The sequence below is a fragment of the Mytilus trossulus genome, chromosome 14 (assembly GCF_036588685.1).
Source record: "Mytilus trossulus isolate FHL-02 chromosome 14, PNRI_Mtr1.1.1.hap1, whole genome shotgun sequence".
Classification (NCBI taxonomy): Eukaryota; Metazoa; Mollusca; class Bivalvia; order Mytilida; family Mytilidae; genus Mytilus; species Mytilus trossulus.
This window is the reverse complement of record NC_086386.1, coordinates 34,563,123-34,584,969: the sequence shown is the minus strand read 5'-3', so window position 1 is coordinate 34,584,969 and position 21,847 is coordinate 34,563,123. Positions and strand designations below refer to the sequence as shown.

General features: G+C 30.8%; 1 protein-coding gene across 2 annotated transcripts in view; it reads left to right on the top strand.

Annotated features, from left to right (window-relative positions):
• Positions 1–21,504, top strand: part of LOC134696653 (transcription initiation factor TFIID subunit 1-like) — a 38,507-nt gene extending 17,003 nt beyond the window's left edge. Inside the window, exons 16-43 of one of the 2 annotated variants that reach the window (XM_063558564.1) lie at positions 42–215; positions 730–920; positions 1,299–1,413; positions 1,785–1,926; positions 4,769–4,899; positions 5,318–5,398; positions 5,835–6,104; positions 6,699–6,783; positions 7,436–7,535; positions 8,085–8,208; positions 8,613–8,732; positions 9,063–9,199; positions 9,964–10,129; positions 11,293–11,495; positions 11,872–11,980; positions 12,267–12,365; positions 12,786–12,878; positions 13,457–13,541; positions 13,931–13,998; positions 15,354–15,473; positions 15,682–15,774; positions 17,158–17,310; positions 17,670–17,793; positions 18,365–18,483; positions 19,430–19,513; positions 20,123–20,213; positions 20,477–20,821; positions 20,899–21,504. In XM_063558564.1, coding sequence (XP_063414634.1) covers positions 42–215; positions 730–920; positions 1,299–1,413; positions 1,785–1,926; positions 4,769–4,899; positions 5,318–5,398; positions 5,835–6,104; positions 6,699–6,783; positions 7,436–7,535; positions 8,085–8,208; positions 8,613–8,732; positions 9,063–9,199; positions 9,964–10,129; positions 11,293–11,495; positions 11,872–11,980; positions 12,267–12,365; positions 12,786–12,878; positions 13,457–13,541; positions 13,931–13,998; positions 15,354–15,473; positions 15,682–15,774; positions 17,158–17,310; positions 17,670–17,793; positions 18,365–18,483; positions 19,430–19,513; positions 20,123–20,213; positions 20,477–20,781 — 3,582 coding nt within the window. In that variant the 3' untranslated portion in view covers positions 20,782–20,821; positions 20,899–21,504. Of the gene's footprint in view, positions 1–41; positions 216–729; positions 921–1,298; positions 1,414–1,784; positions 1,927–4,768; positions 4,900–5,317; positions 5,399–5,834; positions 6,105–6,698; positions 6,784–7,435; positions 7,536–8,084; positions 8,209–8,612; positions 8,733–9,062; positions 9,200–9,963; positions 10,130–11,292; positions 11,496–11,871; positions 11,981–12,266; positions 12,366–12,785; positions 12,879–13,456; positions 13,542–13,930; positions 13,999–15,353; positions 15,474–15,681; positions 15,775–17,157; positions 17,311–17,669; positions 17,794–18,364; positions 18,484–19,429; positions 19,514–20,122; positions 20,214–20,476 lie in introns of both variants that reach the window. The other variant, XM_063558563.1, reaches the window with a different exon arrangement.
• The last annotated feature ends 343 nt before the right edge of the window (positions 21,505–21,847 follow it).

Genomic DNA, 21,847 nt, shown 5'->3' with positions numbered 1-21,847 from the left:
GTTTTCAAAAAATTAGTTGCAATGTTTTCATTAAACCTTAGTTGAGAGACCAGGAGAGACAAGCCTTTGGTGGAGGAGACATATTCTTCATGAGAACTCCACAAGACCTCACCGGAATGGATGGAGATCTATTTTTAGCAGAATATTCTGAGGAACATCCTCCTCTCATCAACCAAGTTGGCATGGCAACCAAGATTAAAAACTATTATAAAAGGGTTGGTTTAATTTTAGTACTATAGTAAATTGTTTCAAGGTGAAAATTAAGTTAAAAACCTTAATGACATCTAGAAATCAGTTTTGGTTTCATTTTGGTAAATACCCTTTGTCTTCTTTTAACCCATTGACAATAGCCATACAATATAGATAATAAAAGTCAAAAGAAATCAAAATGCACCATGCATTTGTTGTAATACATTAAGGTTTGATACGTGTATTATTAAGTAGGGGTCAACATCAACAAGCAGTGGTCAAAATCATTGAAGTATTGGTCAAAATATTGTAGTTACTGAAATGGTAATTAATAGTGAGAAATTTTTGTTTACTATTTGTGTTTTTGAATTTTTATTTTTGGCCTCAGCAATGAAATCAAATAATGATATATTAATTAGGTAAGTTGAATGAAACATACAATTTATGAGTCATTTGCAGAATAAATTACGACAAAATTTCAAGATTGAGACAGTGCTGTAAACCATTTATATGATCAGATATTTTTTTATTTTTTTGCAGAAACCCGGCAAGGATTCCAATCCTCCAGTATTTAAGTTTGGAGAGTTAGCCTATGCCCATACTTCACCCTTCCTTGGTTCTCTGGTACCGGGTCAAAGTCTACAGGCATTTGAAAACAATATGTACAGAGCACCAATATATGAACATGATGTCCCTCAGACAGATTTTCTTATCATTAGGAACAGACAGGGGTAAGTACTACAGTTCAAGTATTTTAAAATGGGGTTTGTTTATCTAGAATAGTGCCATCTACAGCATATATATCCATTATCACCACTGGTATTATAAATATGAGACTATTTATCAGTGCATTGCATTTAGTAAAATTAGATATGGCGTTTACAGCCATGAGAAAATAACAAATAAAATTCAAATGGGAAAGTTCAAATTTAGATTGGTTTAATACATAAAAAGACATTCAGAAAGTAACTGCATGGTGCTTAAGATGACAAAACTCATATACCTTATATCAAATACCATCATATATAAATATTTCAGTAGACAAAACTCACATACAAAAGTGACACAAAATTACAGACTATAAAGTTATCATATGCATTTATTTTTAGGTACAATATCCGTGAAGTGAACACAATTTACGCTATTGGGCAAGAATGTCCTATGACAGAAGTTCCTGGACCTAACTCAAAACGAGCCAATAACTTTATAAGAGACTTCTTACAAGTGAGAAATATATAATATCAGATTCTTAGCTATTTATTTTTTATTGAATCATTTATTCACAATAGAAAACATTAATATCATTAATATCTTTGTAAAGTTAAGGATGGATGGGTTCATAAAAGATTATTGGTATTCACCTAATTATTAATTGATGATTTTTGTTAGTTTATAATGGTCTTGCATCAAGGTGACAAACCCTTTTGTTATGCATAGTAACTTTGATCCACTATTATTTTAATTCTTGAATAGCCCAAAATGAATTTTAATATACACTACTATCTACAAGAAATTCATATTTGATTTTCTGTGTCTATATAAAGGTGTTTATATATAGATTATTTTCATATTTAACGTTCTGTATCTATTTATAGGTGTTTATATATAGATTGTTTTGGAAGAGTAAAGATAATCCTAGAAGGATTAAGATGGATGATATCAAAAAGGCATTCCCGTCACATTCTGAAAGTAGTATTAGAAAACGTCTCAAGTTATGTGCAGACTTTAAAAGAACAGGTGATTAAACAGGCTTAGATAATGTACAAATGTGCAAATGTCAGCATTCTATAGTAAACCATTCTATCTACATACACAAGCTGTTTCAAATTCTACCGGTCTTTTAATAGCATTAATTTTTGTCTTTTTATTACCCTGTTTCTAAAATGGATGGTGTCAAAGTATGAATATTAATGCCTTTGAAAAACTATTTTATGGTGTACAGATCTAGACAGCTATTCATCCTTCCATATGATCTAAAAAGTCTTATGTGAAAATGTTGATTTGTCATTTAATAATCCGACCTTCAATGCAATTGCATAAGACAAAAATGCACACAATGAAAAATTGAATAACATCGATTGGAAAATCATTTTATGTTAGATTTAAGTTCATTTCAAAATAATGAAATTAAAACTTATTATCAACTGAAAAAAAATGTTTGTATTTGTCAGAAATCAGTGAAAACTGAAATATTTTTTATGAATTTAAAGTCATTCTAAATAGTTTATCCTATAGAATAGAAAAAGCCACATGAATTCATTCCTAATTTAAGTATTAGTTATGCATTGTGTTACAAATAGATGAAATTTTTGTTGATTTGTTTGTTTAGCAACTGCAGGTAGAACACTTATATAGAATTTTTGTTTCTCAATTTATTAATTACATTATTTGTATTTTTTTGTTACCATATTTTAACTTTTTTCAATTCTAAACTATTTTAGAATTATTATTTTTTTCATTTGTTATGCATGATAAAGGAGAAAGTATGATGAGGGCTTTTTTGGCCCTTCAATTACTGAAATGATTAAGTATTGAAAATTTATGAGATATTGTGATTTAGATTATGACAACACTTTACTCTGTTGGATATCTTATGGTAGAATATAATCCCACAAGATTTATTTGTGCATTGAAATTAATGAAATCAAGACAAAACTGCCTAAATTGTCTCATTTTGAGATCTCTATTTGAATATTAGCAACAGCCTTACCCAACATTTTGTATTGCTTTATCTCATTCAAAGCTATTGATGTGATCAAAATATCTTTTGGAGTAAGGCTGTTGTGCAATGAGTAGATGTAAAATGACCTTTTTTGTCAAATATTTACACAATGACTTCACATTTAATGTTTCTGAACTAAAGTGACCTGATTATATTACTGCATTTATTTACTCCTTATGTATATGACCTTGAAAAAATGGTAACCAGGACTAACAACAACTTTTACATTTAATAAGAGATCACGAAAGAGTATGAAAAACTTTACAATTTAGACCTAGCACACACATGTCTACCAAAGTGTCTACTGCAAAATTTCTGATTTTGTTTGTACAAATTTTATTTTTTTAATAGTCAAATAAGCCCTTAACACTCCTTTAAAAAATGTTCTGTAAATAGGGCTTGGTATATATATCTTTTTTGATGCTATTATTATCAAGGCTTTTTTTATCCACGATTTACTGCCAAATACCAGCCCCAGTACCAATGCTAAAAGGGCTAGGTTTTTCCCCAGACATTTTTATGAGAGCAGATATCATAAAATGATAATCTTTTTTTAGTTTTGTGCAAAAGCATGGCAAATTTGATTAAAAACCATATAATGGTAATGATGTTAATAAACTTTTTAAGCATGGGTATTTTTTTTATCTATAGCATAAACATATAAACAGATTATGAATCTTAACTGGTGCTTTAATAGCTCCTGGTTCATTTTGAGCAATGGAAAGATAGGTGCTGTTTTCAGGTCTGAGCAAATATAAACCAGTCACCATGACAATAAATGTGTTTATACAATATCTTTGTTTTTCTTCCTAAACCTATATACAATATTCTGATGACATAACAGAAAATATTACATCAAGAAATCAACTAAAAAATATTGGTCAAGAAAAATAACAAAATAGAAAGCTTTTGAATCGTTGAAAAGATTATGCAGACTATAAATAAATATTTCTTGGGGTTATTATTGTGCACACTTCAGAATTAGGCATGGTATCTAATATCAAAGATGACATCATGATAAATGAAGAATATCAAGATTTTGTCCATATAACATCTTTATCAACCTGTAAGACCAATATAACCATAAGAGCTCTGCTTGATGGATTACATTGGTTGAGGTTTGATATGGTGTGTGATATTGTATTTTTTTTTTTAAATTTTTTATGAAACATGAAATAATACTGATTAGGGGTTTTGTAGTTTGATAAAGTCTTTGTTACCATGACTTATATGGATACCTTCAGAATTACTGATACAAAACAATTGCCAATGACTGTATTACACATACAATGTACTTGTATTTACTACTAAAAAAAAATATGTAATCGATTGTGTTGACATATTCTGGTAGCTTTGCATATATTGTTTTGCTCATTTTGAAAGATTTCTTGATAGCATTTAAAGTTCTAGATAATGTATTCTTTTATAGTTCATTTATAAATTGTCATTTAGGTGAATAGAGGCTGCTATTTATAGACACCTTCATGATTAGATTTTTAGTAGTAAAATGTACAAGTAAAGGATATTATTTTGCTCTTATGTTTCAGATAGACTATATTTATATACAGGTACTCCAGTTACTCAAATAAATGAATAGTTTATAAAAACTTTTTAATTTTTTGCATTCGTTTTCCCAGAAACATATTTCGTGAGCATATAGGCAACAAATATGCATGTTGCCAAAACTTTGTATCAGAACCTATTAAAAAAAAATTAAAAAGCTGTTCACATTGTTGATTACATATATCATCATCACCTAACCATTTGACCATCTATTGTCATATTTCATGCCCATGTTAATTCACATCACGCTACCTAACTTTCTTATCCTATGTTTTGTTTTGTTGCTCATTTAAGGTATGGACTCTAATTGGTGGGTGTTGAAACCAGATTTCCGTTTACCTACAGAGGATGAAATGAGAGCAATGGTATCTCCTGAACAATGCTGTGCTTATTATAGTATGTTGTCTGCTGAACAGAGGTTAAAGGTTAGTCACTTAGTTTTGAATGTTAAAATTCATTAATTAGATTGAATGACAAAAATTAAAGGACAGATTCAAAAATGTAAATTCTGTCTAACAAATGATATTTTGCGCCTTCACTGTTAACAGTTAACTTTTCTATTTAAGAAATAGAGAAATTCCTGAAGATCTCTAACAAAAATAAAGTGGAGGATAAAGATAATCTCAAATATTTTATCACACAATCTAGACATTTAATTGATAAGAATGAAACTACAGATTAAAACAGTATGGTTGCAAAGTGCAGTGTAGAATACAATTCTATCTGCCAAAACAAGAAAGCAAAACCCTAAATCGGTATTTTGTAAGATTTATAAAATGCAAAGTTAAATTTATTTTATTTAGCCTGTTTTCCTGAATTATAAATATATTTGTGTTACAACAGGATGCTGGTTATGGAGAGAAATCCTTGTTTGCTGTGGATGAGAATGATGATGAAGATACACAGATGAAGCTTGATGATGAGGTATGTTACTCATTCTTTACTCACATTTTAGACAAACCAATCTCATGTTATCTGGTTAGTTCATTTGGTCATAGTGATAGTATGATAACCTGAAGTGTGTTTTATTGATAGTCTGATGGTAGAATGCTAACCTGTATTGTACCATATTGGGGGTTTGACTTTATGATCGGTATGTGACAACTATCCACCAAAGATCAAACTATGTGGATGTAAGCAATTAAAGGTCAAATGAGCAAGATCCACACAGTATATTCATCTGTAATAGCCTACTCATCAAAAGCTGTTGGAAAATTAAAGTTTGTAATGTTTTATATTCCTAAAAGTTGACATTTGCATTCTTTATGGTTTTGACTAATATGAATCCGTCACAATTTACAGTCAATGTAATTATGATTTAATAACCATTATAATTTGAATCTACATAATTTTTTTTTAGGTCAAAACAGCTCCATGGAATACAACTAGAGCTTATATAGGTGCAATGAAGGGGAAATGTCTCCTGGATCTGTCTGGACCAGCAGACCCAACAGGTTGTGGGGAGGGATTCTCTTATGTTAAGGTGCCCAACAAGCCTCAGCCTAGAGATGAAGGAAAGGATAATACCCCTGTGAAAAAAACTGTGACGGGAACAGATGCCGATCTCAGAAAACTACCTCTCAAAGATGCTAAACAACTGCTGAGGAAGTTTGGTGTGCCTGAAGCAGAGGTATTTAAACAAACGAATTCACAATTTTAATATATTGTACATGTTTATGCAAAACTATCAGAAGTATTTAAGAAAATAAGGAAGGCTATGTTCCTCTGTAAGTCTTTTGACTAGTACAGTTTAAGGAATATCTAATAACTGATTATTATTAAATGTTCAGTAGCAAAGCAGTCCATTGAATTGTTGATGTTTTGTTTTTTTGGTGGGTTTGGGGGTTCCTGGAAGGAGGCAAAATACATATTTCTTTGTTACAAGTTGCAAGAGCATTATTTATGATTGATGAACTATTTATACATTTGCCTTTTATACAAGATTTGGTTCCATCTTGTTCTCCAGATAATTACTGAAGCTTGACTATACCAATGAGTTAAACACAGTCTGAAAACCTTTTTTCATTTATACATAATTTGAAAAATGTTTTGTATAAATTCATATTATTCAAAACTTCTCAAGTATACAGTAGACTTGTTATCTTAAGCTTTGTCTGACTGAGAGATATTTTGGGAAACCCATAGTTCAACTGAAACAAATACTGAAGATTAAAATTCAACCTAGTTTGAGACAATGAGAGTTAACTGTATATCTATATTTTAGATGAAGAAGTTATCTCGATGGGAAGTTATAGATGTTGTGAGAACGATGTCAACAGAGCAAGCTAAGGCTGGTCAGGATATAAAAGGTAAAATCATTACATAATCATGTAGTTTTATAGGAGGGTTGAGATCTCACAAACATGTTTAACCCTGCCGCATTTTTGCGCCTGTCCCAAGTCAGGAGCCTCTGGCCTTTGTTAGTCTTGTATTATTTTAATTTTAGTTTCTTGTGTACAATTTGGAAATTACTATGGCGTTCATTATCACTGAACTAGTATATATTTGTTCAGGGGCCAGCTGAAGGACGCTCCCCTGTGCAGGAATTTCCCGCTACATTGTAGACCTGTTGGTGACCATCTGCTGTTGTTTTTTTCTATGGTTGGGTTGTTTTCTCTTTGACACATTCCCCATTTCCATTCTCAATTTTATTATGAAAGTGTTCATTTTCACACAAAAAGTACAAAGATATTTGTTATAATCTTATATGTACCACATGCACATACATCAATGTTTTTTAAGAAACATTTTTTTCCCGATGTGTAATAAGTTCATTATATGCTGATCGTGTTGACTTCATGAAATTATTTTAAAGATTTTTCGTGTCTAACTAGATGTTCACTGTCAAAGAAGTATGTTTATAAAGTTCATAAAATACTTCTACTTTTATCATATGATAGAAATGTAATATACATGTACTCAAAATATATTGAATGCTAAAGAAGATTATTGTAATAACAGGTGGTATGGGAAAGTTTGCCAGAGGTAACAGGTTCTCCGTAGCAGAACATCAAGAGAGATATAAAGAGGAATGTCAGAGGATATTTGATGTACAAAACAGGTTTGTATCATAATCTTTAGGAATTGGGTGTCAGCTAATATATGTCAAGTAAGGCACAAATGTTACATTATACCAATGATTTATTTACACATTATTTCTCCTCCTTGAATATTTTTTTTTCGGTAAACAGCCATCATATGAGCTGTGTCAGAAATAGACCTTATGCAAGTACACATATACATTGATTGATTTTGGTACATTCAGATATAAAAGATGAATTTTTGTCTGTTTTGTATAGTTCGTATAACAACTAGATTTTCAAACAGTTACAGATTTTGCAAAAAGACCTGTTCAACCCAAGATAGGATGACAGATGTATTGATATTCATTTATTTAGGTTGATGCTGCTTATATTTTAGTCTCATACACATCTAATAAATATTAACAGTGAATTACAATGTTATGGATTAAATTGCATCCACAGACTTATTTGAAATACAAAAGCTATAAATTAAACAATGAATCACTAAGAGGCTGTTATTTTTATATTACGATTTCACATGTGTTTGTTGCGAAGAAGACTGATGGATGCATTGTTCTATGTTACAGAGTTCTGGCTTCCACTGAGGTTCTCTCAACAGATGAAGATTCAAGTTCTGCTGATGAATCAGATTTTGAAGAAATGGGTAAAAATCTGGAGAGTATGCTTTCAAACAAGAAAACAAGTTCTCAGGTAGACTTCATTCATATTGCTTATATATTTCAAGTTGTTACTGTATAGTTCTAACTTTGGTTGGTTATTCTTAATTCAGACTATGATTTAAAAGAAACGCCAAATGATAACTCTGTCCATTTTTCATTCTTTAAAATCTCAAACATTCCTTAGCAAACAAATGTATTTTGGTGTCACTGTGATTCTTGCTATAGAGTTTACTATTTTAGATTTAATATAACTTTTATGTGAAAGGGTAATTTGTGTATATCATACATAAACTATGTTTAGAGCTAGACCCAATTTAGTAAGTCCTTCTTTGCATACAGATTTCAATATAAAATGTTTTACTTTTTGCATTATAACAACATGATGCCCTAACTATTCACTTCACCTTTAACTGGTTTATTCTTGTTATTTTACAGTTAAGTCATGAAAGAGAAGAACAGGAAAGAAAAGAATTACACAAGATGTTATGTGGAGGGGATGACCCTAAAGACAAAGGGAAGAAAAGAAAAGATGACAGTGATTCAACACCATCGATTGTAAGTCAACTTTTTTTAAGTTATTGTATCTATGGGTTTTAGCTTCTTTATTTTCATTCGTCTCATAATTATACTATTTGTCAATAGTCTGTACCTGGCTAATACATTCTGTTTTCTACCCAGAAACTTTTATATCATTAAACATTTATAGGTGGTGATATTGTGTGGGGATATTTTGGGCACTGTTAGACATTTGGTGAAGATTTTGTTTTACAATGTAGGCAATAAGTTGAAAAAATGTTGTATTTTTGCATTTTTCAAATTAAAAAATGTATTTATTTATTTGATTTTTTTAATTCAAATTGCTAATATTTCTTTTTTTTTAAAAAGAGTGGTAAGAAATTGAAGATAACAAGAACATTTAAAACAGATGATGGTAAAGTGTTCATCAGGACAGAATGGGTCACAAAGCCTGTTATCATTGATACATACTGTAAGATCAGAGAGAAAAAAGATCCTAACTTTATGTAAGTAAATATATCTTTGTAATGGTTTTGTCATCCTAAATTTTAAGCCACTACACATTAAGCAAAGGAATCAATCATGTGACTGAATAATATAATGAAATATGAGATACCAAACGTTAAATGACTTTTAATCTCCAAAAGAAATATTTTTAAATGTTATTCAGTCTAAGTTGTCATTGGTTCATATCTGTCATATTTGTTTTTTTCATAAATAGTTTTGATATAAATTAGGCTTTTGGTTCTCTCAAGATCATTTGAATTGTTTTACATTTTCCATGTCAATACCTTGCATGGCTGAGTATACAGTAGGAGTTTTCTCTTTGAAGGCTGTTTTGCTTATGATTGCTAACATACATGTGTACTTCTTTTGAACTCTAAGGGGATAGTTGTCTCATTGGCGATCATACAAAATGTCCTTATTTTATTTTAAAAGTATCTCTGAAAGAAGTATTTATTAATCTGAATAAAAGCAGTTATGTGTAAAATGTCAATAGGACTGCAATGTAACAAAACAAATACTAAAAATTGATATTGTAAGGTAGAATGAATGAAATAAATATTTGTTTGTCCAGTGAAAAAATTTCTTAAAGTTTTTTTTCTTGTAACAAAGTATGACAGAATATGTATGACAATTGATGAAGCAACATTTGCTTGTCAATAAGAATAAACAACATGATATCATTCAGATTTTAAGTGAATTTCAAAGACTTAATGTAGACCTTTACTTTAGGAATCACTTTATCTTAAAATATAACTGATTTCAGTAAACAAGTTGCTGCTATGGATGATCAGCTGAAGGAAGAAATGAGAAGAGAAAAGAGAAGATTACAGGAAAGATTGAGGAGAATAAAGAGAAATGAAGAAAGAGATAAGTTTAATCCACCATCAGCTAAAAAGAAGAAGAAGATAGAGACTCCTATGAATACAAAGGTAAAGAATTTCTGTTTCAAAGACTTGCAAACATCTAGTGCCTCCTAACGAGAAATGAAAGAAAGTGAATTTCATGGTTAATGTAAAGGGTTTGTCTTGTCTGATTGTCCAAGTGAATGGTACATAGGATCAACCAAAATCTGCAATGCAACTTTTATGATTGGGCAAGTGAATTTTTCCCGAAACTAAACTGATCATCTGATGAACTCTGTCTATGAGTGTCAGTGACAACATATAACCTATTTAGTTACCATTAAGTTGTTATATCCCCGCTTTAAAAAAGGGGGGTATACTGTTTTACCTCTATCTGTCCGTCCGTCAGTCCGTCCGTCTGTCCATCCGTCAGTCCTTCCATCTGTCCATCCGTCATTCAGTCCGTCCCATGAATATTTTTCGTCCCATTTTTCTCAGGAACTACAATACAAGGATTTCTTTAATTTGGTTTCAGGGTTTATCTAAGTCAGCTATACTGTGTGATGCGTTTTCAGATTGATCACTTGACAACTTCCTGTTTACCGAACACTTGTATGATTTTACACATGATAGCCAAGTTGAAAATTTTCGTAGCATTTTTCTCAGGAACTACAATACAAGGATTTCTGAAATTTGGTTTCAGGATTTATATTAGTCAGCTATACCGTGTGATGCGTTTTCAGATTCATCACTCGACAACTTCCTGTTTACCAAACACTTGCATTTTTTTACACTATTAATATTATCCACTTGCGGTAGGGGTATCATCAGTGAGCAGTAGCTCGCAGTTTCAATTGTTAATATTGTGTATGGTAGTCACATTCTACAGGTCATGGAAGTAGGGAGAAAGGGATGCAAAACATATATATGTTGTAAAACTTGAAAGATGTCATAGAGAAGCTTTACATAGAGTATGTGTTTAATTCTAATATGGTATTTGTTAGGCAATAGATATTTGTGTGGGCTTATGTCCCACTTGGGATGAAGAGGATAAGTAAGTAATTAATAAGTGGCTTTACTTTTCAGACAAGGGAATTGTTTTTTACATTTGTCCAAAGGGACAATTGCAAGTGGGGTAAAAATTTAATTTTGAACTGTATTAAGATGGAACAAATGCTACTAGTTTGCTGAATAAAGTGTATGAATGAGTATATGTACAATTAATGATTGACCAAACAATTTTTTTTCAGTTAAAATGTGGAGCTTGTGGCCAAGTTGGCCACATGAGGACTAATAAGGAATGTCCTTTATACAGTAAGAGTGGAAATTTACCACCTGTACAGGTAGCCATGACAGACGAGCAGATTGAGGAGGAACAACAGATCTTGCCCGAGGATGATCTCATTAAAGTAGAGGGGACCAAGCTCAAACTGTCCAAGAATCTCATACAACAGTAAGTTTACTATGAAAAATATTTGTAAAAATTATTTACTAAGTAAATGAATGTTACACTAGGAATGATGCCAGAAAATAATCTGCTTTAATTGTAATTTAAGGATATTAGGGAAATATTTAAAATTATATTACAATTGAGAAGGGCAAACACAGATAAAGTGGAAAGAACTGTTACATCATTTCATTGAATAACTTGAATTTGTAAGAGATAATACAAATAGAAAAAGCCCTGATTTTAAAACCTTTATGAACTGTAATAAGCTTCAGTTTTGATACAATGTTTTGGAAAAAAAGGATTTAGTTCTTGCAAACAATTTGAATTGAGAAATGATTATAGGTTGAATAATAATTTAATGCATCTCTGTCTCCTATAGTGCTGAGGAAGTGAAGAGAAAAGCTTTAGTGTTGAAGTTCCCCAAACAAGTTGCCAAGTCTGATAAGAAGAAAAGATTAAGTACAATCATACAGAATGATTATCTCAAGGTATTTCATCTTATACAAGTACTCAAAATTTGAGAAAATGGAATAGATATGCTTTGTCAATGTCATGAGAGTAAAGTAAAAATGTACATTTATGACAACTGACAGTTATGTGAAAAAGAATATAAATTTAGTTTTGTAGTAGAATGTTAAATGCAACAAGAATGCTGAAAGTAGCAAATGTATCTGAAATAAATAATGAAATGGACTTAACAATCTTTTTTATCAATTTTAATTAACAAAGTGCATTTAGAATTTCAAACTAATTTAATATTCATTATTTGACCAGAGACCTAAACAGACATCCAACAGAAGGAGAACTGACCCTGTCATCACCATGTCAACTATCTATGAACATATCCTCAATGAGATGAGAGAAATGCCTAATGTAAGGACAGAGTAGATGGCTTACTTATATACTTTTAATATCTTCAATTTATCTCAGTTAAATCACACATAATAGCATATAAAAGTTTAAGATATGATATTCAATATTAGATATAAGATAGCTTGTGGCTTCTTTTCCTTTTAACATATTTACAAAATATATTTGCGTAGTTGTTGTAGATCTCAAACTTTTATATTAATCATAGTTTCCTTTTACAAAAGAAAACGAAATTGGTTTCAGTCAATCATTTCTTACCTATTAATTTCTATTTAAAGATGAAAAGTAAAGGTTAGGAACCATCAACTAAGCTATTCTATCAAAAAGTATATATGTTTAATGCCAGTTTTAAGATTTAAGATTTCCTCAAGAGAAATTGTTACACTTTGATGAACTTGACCATTATAATTATGTCTATTACAGACCCAACCTTTCCTGTTTCCAGTCAGTACGAAGGAGGTTCCTGATTATTACAAGTTTGTTAAGATTCCTATGGACATGCAGACTATTAGAGACGTAAGTTTATCACTGATTTATTAGAAAATTGTGAACTAAGTTTGAAGGAATATGTACCATTAATGGATTTATTGAATTTCTAGCATTTTTTGATATTTGACAAGGCTATTATTAAATTTTGCCCAATATTTTTATCAATGTAAAAATAACCATTTATGCAGATTTTTAAAGGGACATAGATTTTTCAAATTTTTAGTGAAGAATAGTAAAATTCTACTTTATTTTTTCATCTATATGCACAATATATGATTTATACCAAAGCTGGTTAACTTAAATGAAATAAGAAGAAGTGGTATGATTGATTTCCAATGAGACAACTAGTCAATTTTGACTCTGCTCCAATCTTGTTATGTTGTTGATACATGTAGCTTCAATTTGCAGGACTTCATTTTATGTTACACCTCTATTTAATATGGTTTAAACAGATAAAGGGTTAAGGTTATAAGAAAAACTGGTTCAAAAGCACTGAATTATGTTATTAATTCATATAAGGTGATGTTCTTTAGTGTTTTAATGTCCTCAAATGTATTCAACAAAAAAGAAAACTTTTTGTTTATTTAGCATATTCTTATTTTCAGAACCTTAGAAGTAGGAAGTACCATTCAAGAGAACAGTTTTTGGTGGACGTCAATCAAATTGTTGAGAACTGTAGACTTTATAATGGTATGCTACTTATTTAGTTCTACAAATTTTTCAAATAAGATAGCATAGAATTATTCAGATGGGGACTTCATATTTAACCTAGATGCATTTTTGTGCCTGTAGCCTCTGGCCTTTGTTAGTCTTTTATGTTTTTAATTTAAGTTCATTTATATGTTTTGGAGTTTATTATGATGTACATTTTCACTGAACTAGTAAATTTATTTATGGGCCAGCCACAAAATTAAATATTCCTATACATGAACATATTTTATTATTTATGCAGAATTTCTTAAAACTATTACAGTAAATCAAATATCTTCAAAAATACAATCTTTCCCCACTATAAACAAAATGAGTGGCTGCAAATGTATGCAGTTCAGCTGTATGTTAATTTAAGATATAATTTTCAGGTCCTAAGAGTGCCTTGACACTGACTGCCCAATGTATGCTAGATTTATGTCTCAAAAGATTTGCCGAGGTAAGTTTTATAATATTTGATATAAACATCTAGTATATATGTAGATACGATTTTCATCCTTAAACATCTAGTTAACAAGAAACACATTGTTTTTCATACTTTCAAAACTTATGACATAACACTTGACCGAGGACAAATAGAACATCAGAAAAGTAAAATATATGTAATTGGTTATTTTTGATTTTAACATAACAAAATTCAACAATAAATTTGGTATGTTGAACATAAGATTTTGCGAATTCTATGGAAAGCAGCCTTAGTTGAGGAAGTAGTTTATTTAAATAAGTGTGCTCCTCAGGATTGAGACATATGCATTTGATGCAGGACTTCCAAAAAATATTTGAGCCATCCAGACATTTTTGCCTTATCCCGATTTAAATCCCTTAAGACTTAGTAATGAAAGGCAACCATAGTAATTAGTTGGGTATATGAATTATAATTGAGACAAAAACTGTATTTGACTTGAATTTTAATAAAAAATTGATGTTCTGGTTCTAACTTATTGACAGTGCATCATCCGCAGTGTGCAACCACAGAGTATTAATATCTGTCTAAGAATCTTTGTTTGTGTAAAAAAAAAAACCAAGTCATTTAAATAAGTTATTGAACTTGTCTGGAAAATATTACTGTTTTGGAAGCCGCGATTTGATGTCCAATGAAAAATTGTTCGGTTGACTGTTGCAGGAAGCCACTTGTAAAGAAACTATGCATCATTTGCTTTACATACAACATAACAGGTAGACCTGAATATGTGATAATTGTTATGTAATTTTGTAAAAAAAAAGTGTCAAGAAGTAATCTCAATTTAAAAGCCATTTTTTTCTACAACAATAAAAAATAACTGCAAAGACCTGCTTTAAGACGGGAGTCAGTACCCTAGTTATAACTGTTCTCTTTGGTATTTTCAAATAGAAACATGGAAACTTGAATTAGCACTGTTTTCTTAATTAGTTTAGTTTAAACATATTTATTTATAGTGGATTGGGAAACAAGTTTTGCAACTTATATAAATCCCTTTCCACTTTGCGGGTGCGAGTGCTGCGTTTTCTTAATTATAAAGGACAGCCTTACAATGCATACTTCTGCGGGTTAATTATTATTCAATTGGTTTATTACTACAATAATGTAAATTATGTTCCCTATTGGAATTTTCAAAACAAGGAAAACTACAAATTCAAACATCCACTTGTTTTACTGAATCCACGATAATTAATTACCATGAAATAAATAAATCCACAGAACAAAAAATCTTTCATAAAAAATATAGCACCATTCCTATTATATAAGACCTAGGTATAAGAAACCTGAACTGTATCAGCTATATTTAATTGTCTTTTTAAATGTTTTCATTGTAGAAAGAAGATAAGTTGATGAGACTAGAGAAAGCCATTAATCCTTTGTTAGATGATAATGATCAAGTGGCATTCTCATTTATCTTGGAGAGTGTTGTAGCCCAGATGAAAGCTGTAGAAAATGTACGTATCTTTGTATTATCCTTGTCTTAAATGTTGTAGTTCTAATAAAGGATTTTATCTAAACGTATGGAAATACAAGTTTTCAACTTTAGTTTGACCATAGTATTCAGACTTAAGCCGACAATCTAATGTATTTTTTCTTATTCAAAGTCGCTACCAATATATTACCTTACCATTGCAAATTTAAGATGCTAATGTTTTCTTGCAGTCTTGGCCATTCCATAATCCTGTGAATAAGAAGTTTATCAAGGATTACTATGAGGTGATTAAACAACCAATGGATCTACAGTCACTGATGAAAGTAAGTATGTCTAACAGAGCTAGTCAAATAAATGTAGAGTGTATTGGAACTTTTGGCACATTGTTTCTAAATTAAGTACATTTAAAAAAAAAAACCTAAATGGTTATCAGTCCTTATCTGAATCTATTTAGGGAGTCAGGTCAAACAAGTCTGTTAAAAATAAAAACAACATGTTATAAATTTGATGCATCTGTTGCTTTTTCTGGATTTCCCTTCAACAGGAATGCTCTAAGTCGAATATTTGAAAGTTAAGGAAGTATAAGGACTGATAAGGTTGCAGAGCTATTAACCAAAATAGACATGAAAAGATAGCAAAAGTTAAAGTTTGTGTAAGATTGGACAATTTTTGTGCAATTTTTACATTTCTTGATCGGTGTGAGAAAAAAAAGTCCCTTCACTAGTGAAAAATCTGTTCTCAGCCAATGATTGGTCGAAGTCTAATTGTGACGTTAAATTTTCTTGGTTTCTTTTGGATTTTTCTATTGTGACATCATGGAAAAAGGCGACCATGCCTGATGGCGTCACATAAAAAGTACACAACTTTCTCCAAATCCTTGAAAAGGAAGGATAAAAACCTTAGAGAAACAGATCCACCATTATAACTTGTGTATTACGATATTTCTCAACAGTTAAATTTAAATTATTTAAACAGCTTGGCAAGCCTCATGCTTTGAATATAAAAATTTAACTGTTTCGAGTGGAGAAAATATCGTGACACACTTGTTGCAGTTGTGGAATCTATATTTCTTTGTGTATATCATCAACTTCAGCTTATTTATCTTGAATACTTTAAGTAAATATAAAAATAAGAACATGTGGTGTCAAATCCAATCTTCTTACGACCAAAAAAAAGGCTTATTTCCTTTAAATTTTTATATATGATTTATAACTGCAATTTTTGTCTATATTGTATAGCAATTATTATTAAATAAAAAAGTTGCATTTATTATGCCCCACTTATGATAGTAGATGGGCATAATGTTTTTGGTCTGTGCGTCTGTTAGTCCTTCCATCTGTCCGTCTGTCCGTCCGTCTTTCCTTCTGTCAGTTCGTCCCGGTTCAGGTTAAAGGTTTTGGTCAAGGTAGTTTTTGATGAATTTGAAGTCCAATCAACTTGAAACTCAGTACACATGTGCCCTATGATATAATCTTTCTAATTTTTAATGCCAAATTAGACTTTTGATCCCAATTTCATGGTCCATTAAACACAGAAAATGATAGTGCGAGTGGTGCATCCGTGTACTATGGACACATTCTTGTTTTATTATAAGATGTACTGCGGTCTTCAATTTATAACATTTACAATAGTATAAAGTAACTCCCTAAAAGTAATGCATATTATGTTGTGTGAACTCTTAAGCATGTTTTATTTTATTATTATAGAAAGTACAAGGTAATAAGTACCATTCACGAGACACCTTTATAGACGACGTGGAATTAATGGTAACGAATAGTAAACAGTACAATGGGGTAGACAGTGCAATAACTAAAACAGCTCATACTCTGCTAGATGTCTGTAAAAAGGCATTGTCAGATGTAAGTAAGATTTATACAGAATGTTAAACAGACAGTGCAATAACTAAAACAGCTCATACCATACTCGATGTCTTTGAAAAAGTGTTTTCTCCAACAAAAATATAAAGAATGAAATCAATGCTTACAAAGTAAAATAACAGATTCATCTGATCTATGAACAGAGAGGTATTGAATCATGAATATTTGATAGCAACAAATAAAATCAATGGGCTTCAAGATCTTTATTCTGGCTTGTATTCATAAGTTTTACAATTTGTAGGTACAAATTACACAATTTGAATAATTTTGATTACAAGAATAACTTACATTTTTTTCTTCTAAAGAACAAGTTTTGAACTGATTAATTTGATTAATTTTAGAATGATGAGAGTTTGTCTCAGATGGAGGGTGACATACAGGCTGCCCAGGAGGCTGCTTATGATGCTGCAGATATTGATAGTATAATGACTGGTACCTCAGTAAACCAGGAGGATAGCTTGATGGGTAGGTATCTTAAGAGATTTAGAGGATCAGTTGCTTTTAAGTTCTCAAAAGCCATATCTGCACACAAGCTTTATTTTGATTTGGGAATATCAACAAAGTGTTTTGTAACACACATATTTATGTTTAATTCAATATCTTGCCAGAAGTGATAAAATTAGACATTCCAACAGTAAAATAACTTGAAACTTCGTTACTTGCTTTTCACAATCAGTAAAAACCCATTTCATACTTCTTGACAGATGCAAATAAAACCCTGTATTTTCAGACTTATGCAGAACATAATTTAACTTTAGCAATAGCTATTATAATAATTAACCTATAAGAAAACTGTCATGCATTTACATTAAGCTCTAAATAAGCCTAACAGACAACAGTTACTGTTGGAAATAATTAAAGTAAACAGCAAAAAATTATACACGAATGCAATTGAATGATTTTCATAGCATAAAGCATGGCAAAGACATTTTGCATGCCATTTTATGCCACGACAGGATTTATCATTGGTAAAGATTGTTAAACAATCTCATATTTCATTGGTGGACATTTTTTGAAATCTTTAAACTTTTTTCAGATAATGAAAGTATAGATGACAACAGTATAAGAGAGAATATAACAATAGCAGAGGATATGTCAGAAGCAGAATATATGAAAAGATGGTCACTCAGTGAGGGCAATACCACTGGACCACATGTAAGAAATGTTTACTTTATGATTTTAGCTCACATGGCCTTGAGACTACATAAGCTATTACCATTTCACCCAACAAGCTGGCTGTTAAAAATCATGCTAAATAAGGTCTTTATTTTTCTGTGTGGGATATATAGATTCACAGACACATCCAGTCAAAAATATGATAAGCTCTCTGCATGTAAAAGGACCCTTACAACAAGCCTTTTAGGGGTATGTAGGTGGCTTATCCAAAGGAAAATAACTGTCCAATCCAACAAAACCTACTTGTCCAGTAGCAGTTAAAACTCAGTACATCCATTTTGCATGAAATTTTTGCAACTGGATGTTTAACAGAAATAATCCGTCATGTGGTAGGAGTGCCAATGAGAAAAAACTCTCCATCCAAGTCACAATGTATAAAATATAAACCGTGCCCAAAAATGACTAGTGTAAAACAATTCAAATAGGAGAACCAACAGTCTATAGATATAGGAAGATGTGGTGTGAGTGCCAATGAGACAACTCTCCATCCAAATAACAATTTAAAAAGTAAACCATTATAGGTTAAAGTACGGCCTTCAACACGGAGCCTTGTCTCACACGGAACAACAAGCTATAAAGGGCCCCAAAATTACTAGTGTAAAACCATTCAACGGGAATCTATATATAATAAAGAATCAAGCCGTTATATGTTTGATCATTGCTTCTTTCTTACTGTGGATTCATTTATTTTCGTGGGTACCAATTTTTGTGGTTTGAGGAAAATTTACCTATTCGTTGATATTTAATTTCGTGGTTTTGGCAAAGTCTGCACTCATTCCTTTAGACAATTAGTCATTCGTTGAACATTTGAATTCGTGGTTCTCGTGTACCAACGAAATCCACGAAAATTGGTATCCAACGAATATTAATGAATCCACAGTATTTTTGTATAATTTGTATCCCATATATTTGTATTGTATTTCAGCATGAAGAATATGATTCAGAGTTTGTTGATGTAGAAGGAGATGAAATGGAATCAAGTCACAGAAGTAGAAGTTACATGTCAGAAGTGAGTGCCATGACTATTTAGTAATGGGGTTATGAATATTATTGTTTTACACATTAAAACTTAGACAGAGCTTTTTAGATATTATGGCATCAATTTGACCCCATAAAATAAAGATTGGACAACGTTCTTTAACTTACTTTAATTAGATATTTTGGAGATTTCGTCATTATTTGAACTTATAAGTGACCTGTAATTGTTTGAAATTTCAATTTTTGATCCTTTGTTGTTTAGTGAATAGTTAACTAGACTTCTGCTGTTATGTTGACAGTCAACACATGTATAAGTTAATCCCTTTAATATACTCATTGACAAAGCCGTCTTATTAATGCTGTTATTCATCTCCTGACACAAGTTTTTTTGTTGCATGCATGGGATATGTTCTTACAAAAATGGGATTTAATAATTTTATAGAGGTGCTGTTTCATTTAGAAATGTTGCACTGTTTTTATTATTTCAAAGTTTGTGATCAAGAGGTATAACAAAAAAAATGAATTTTGATATCATCGTCCATATGCAGTATTTCAATAAATCGTAAAAGTAATTAAATATTGCAATAATAAATGCACACAAACATTCCAGAATTTACAGTATCGTAATCTTATATTTCAGGACCACAGACAAAGCTCTAGTGCCGAAAATGAGTCTTTAGCCAAAGACTTACAAATTACTCCTGATCAATCTGAAGATGAAAATCTCTCAGGTAGAGTATAATTACATATGTTTTGTCAGAATTTATAGGATATTTAGGGTTCGAACCTTCTACATCCAAAACTAAAATGTTAGGCATTTTATTTCCATGTTTATAACTATGAATACTCAATCTGTAAGCTAGTTGTCTAAATCAATTGCCATTATTTTTTTCTTTCTTCAAATTTAGATAATTTAATTTTTAAGTCATCAAATATTTTTTGATTGGCTGACTCGCTACATTGAAGTTTTATCTTTATTTTTATTTGTGTTTAGGTGAGAGTGATGGTGAAGAGAAAATGGATATGAGTGGTGAAAATCAACAATTCTATTCAGAACAGCAATATTATGATCAAGAGGGAGGAGCCTTCACTATGCCAGGTATTCAGGACGAGGATGAGAATAGTTTTGATCCGTCAGACTTTTTCATGCACAGTGCCTTAGCTACTGAGGCACAACAACAGTTACAACAAGGGGACATTAATGAAGATCTGCAGGTGTCAGATTCTGATGAGGAGGAAAATACAGCAGATGGAGGAGATGATAATGAAGGATTTGATATTGACGAGTTTTTGAAATGATTTTAGTAAACTGTCATTGTAAGAAAATGGTGTAAAAAAGGTTGATAGCACATTATATTGACGAGTTTTTGAAATGATTTTAGTAAACTGTCATTGTAAGAAAATGGTGTAAAAAAGGTTGATAGAACATTATATTGACAAGTTTTTGAAATGATTTTAGTAAACTATCATTGTAAGAAAGTGGTGTAATGAATGCTTATTGAGCATTGATACAGATATTATACTGAAAGACATGCTAAGTGACTATTATATACAAGGTTGTATGAGAAATATTCTTATAAGTGTATTTTTTGAAAAATCAAGTTGCATGCAAGTATTAAGATGTCCGTGAATTTTTATATAATTCAGGGCATTTAATGGAATCAAGATTTCAGTGAATTTGTAAAAGAACTCGATAAGGACTGCCCAAGTTTCTTGTGAACTTGGGTAAATGAACTTGATATAAAAATTCAAAATTCAAGTGAATTTGTGTAAATGAATGAAGTTTTATGCTGGAAATGATCAGTATAGAATAATGCTGTACTTTTTCAGGTTCTGATCATTTCATTTTTCATTAAAAGATTGTAAATAGTTGTTCAATTACATGTATGTATAGAAAAACAATAGAGTGCTATATTATGTTTCACCAGTTTCAGACAATGTTTATTTTTGTAGCAAACTGTCTTTAGTTCTATTATGTAAATTATGGTAAATTGCTTAATTTAAAAACATAAATCATTGTAAAATATTCATTATCATGATAAAAATTACAAAAATCCATACTTGTTATACTGGTTATTTATGCATATAGTTTAAACCAATCACTGAAGGATATAGGCTGTTCTGTCTTTTGTTCTATAGTTTCATCACCTTGAAATTTTACTTGAAACAATTCAATAAATGTGCTGCATCAGATAGAAATTGACCTCATATCATGCAAATGCATGGAACACATGTTCATGTATACGACTTTGATTGAGTTTGGAACACTCCAATTTGAAATAACAGATTTATTTTTTGTAGTGTTCTACTTAATTTTCATACAGTTACAGAAATTGAAAATTTTGTAGCCCCCAATAGTTTGACA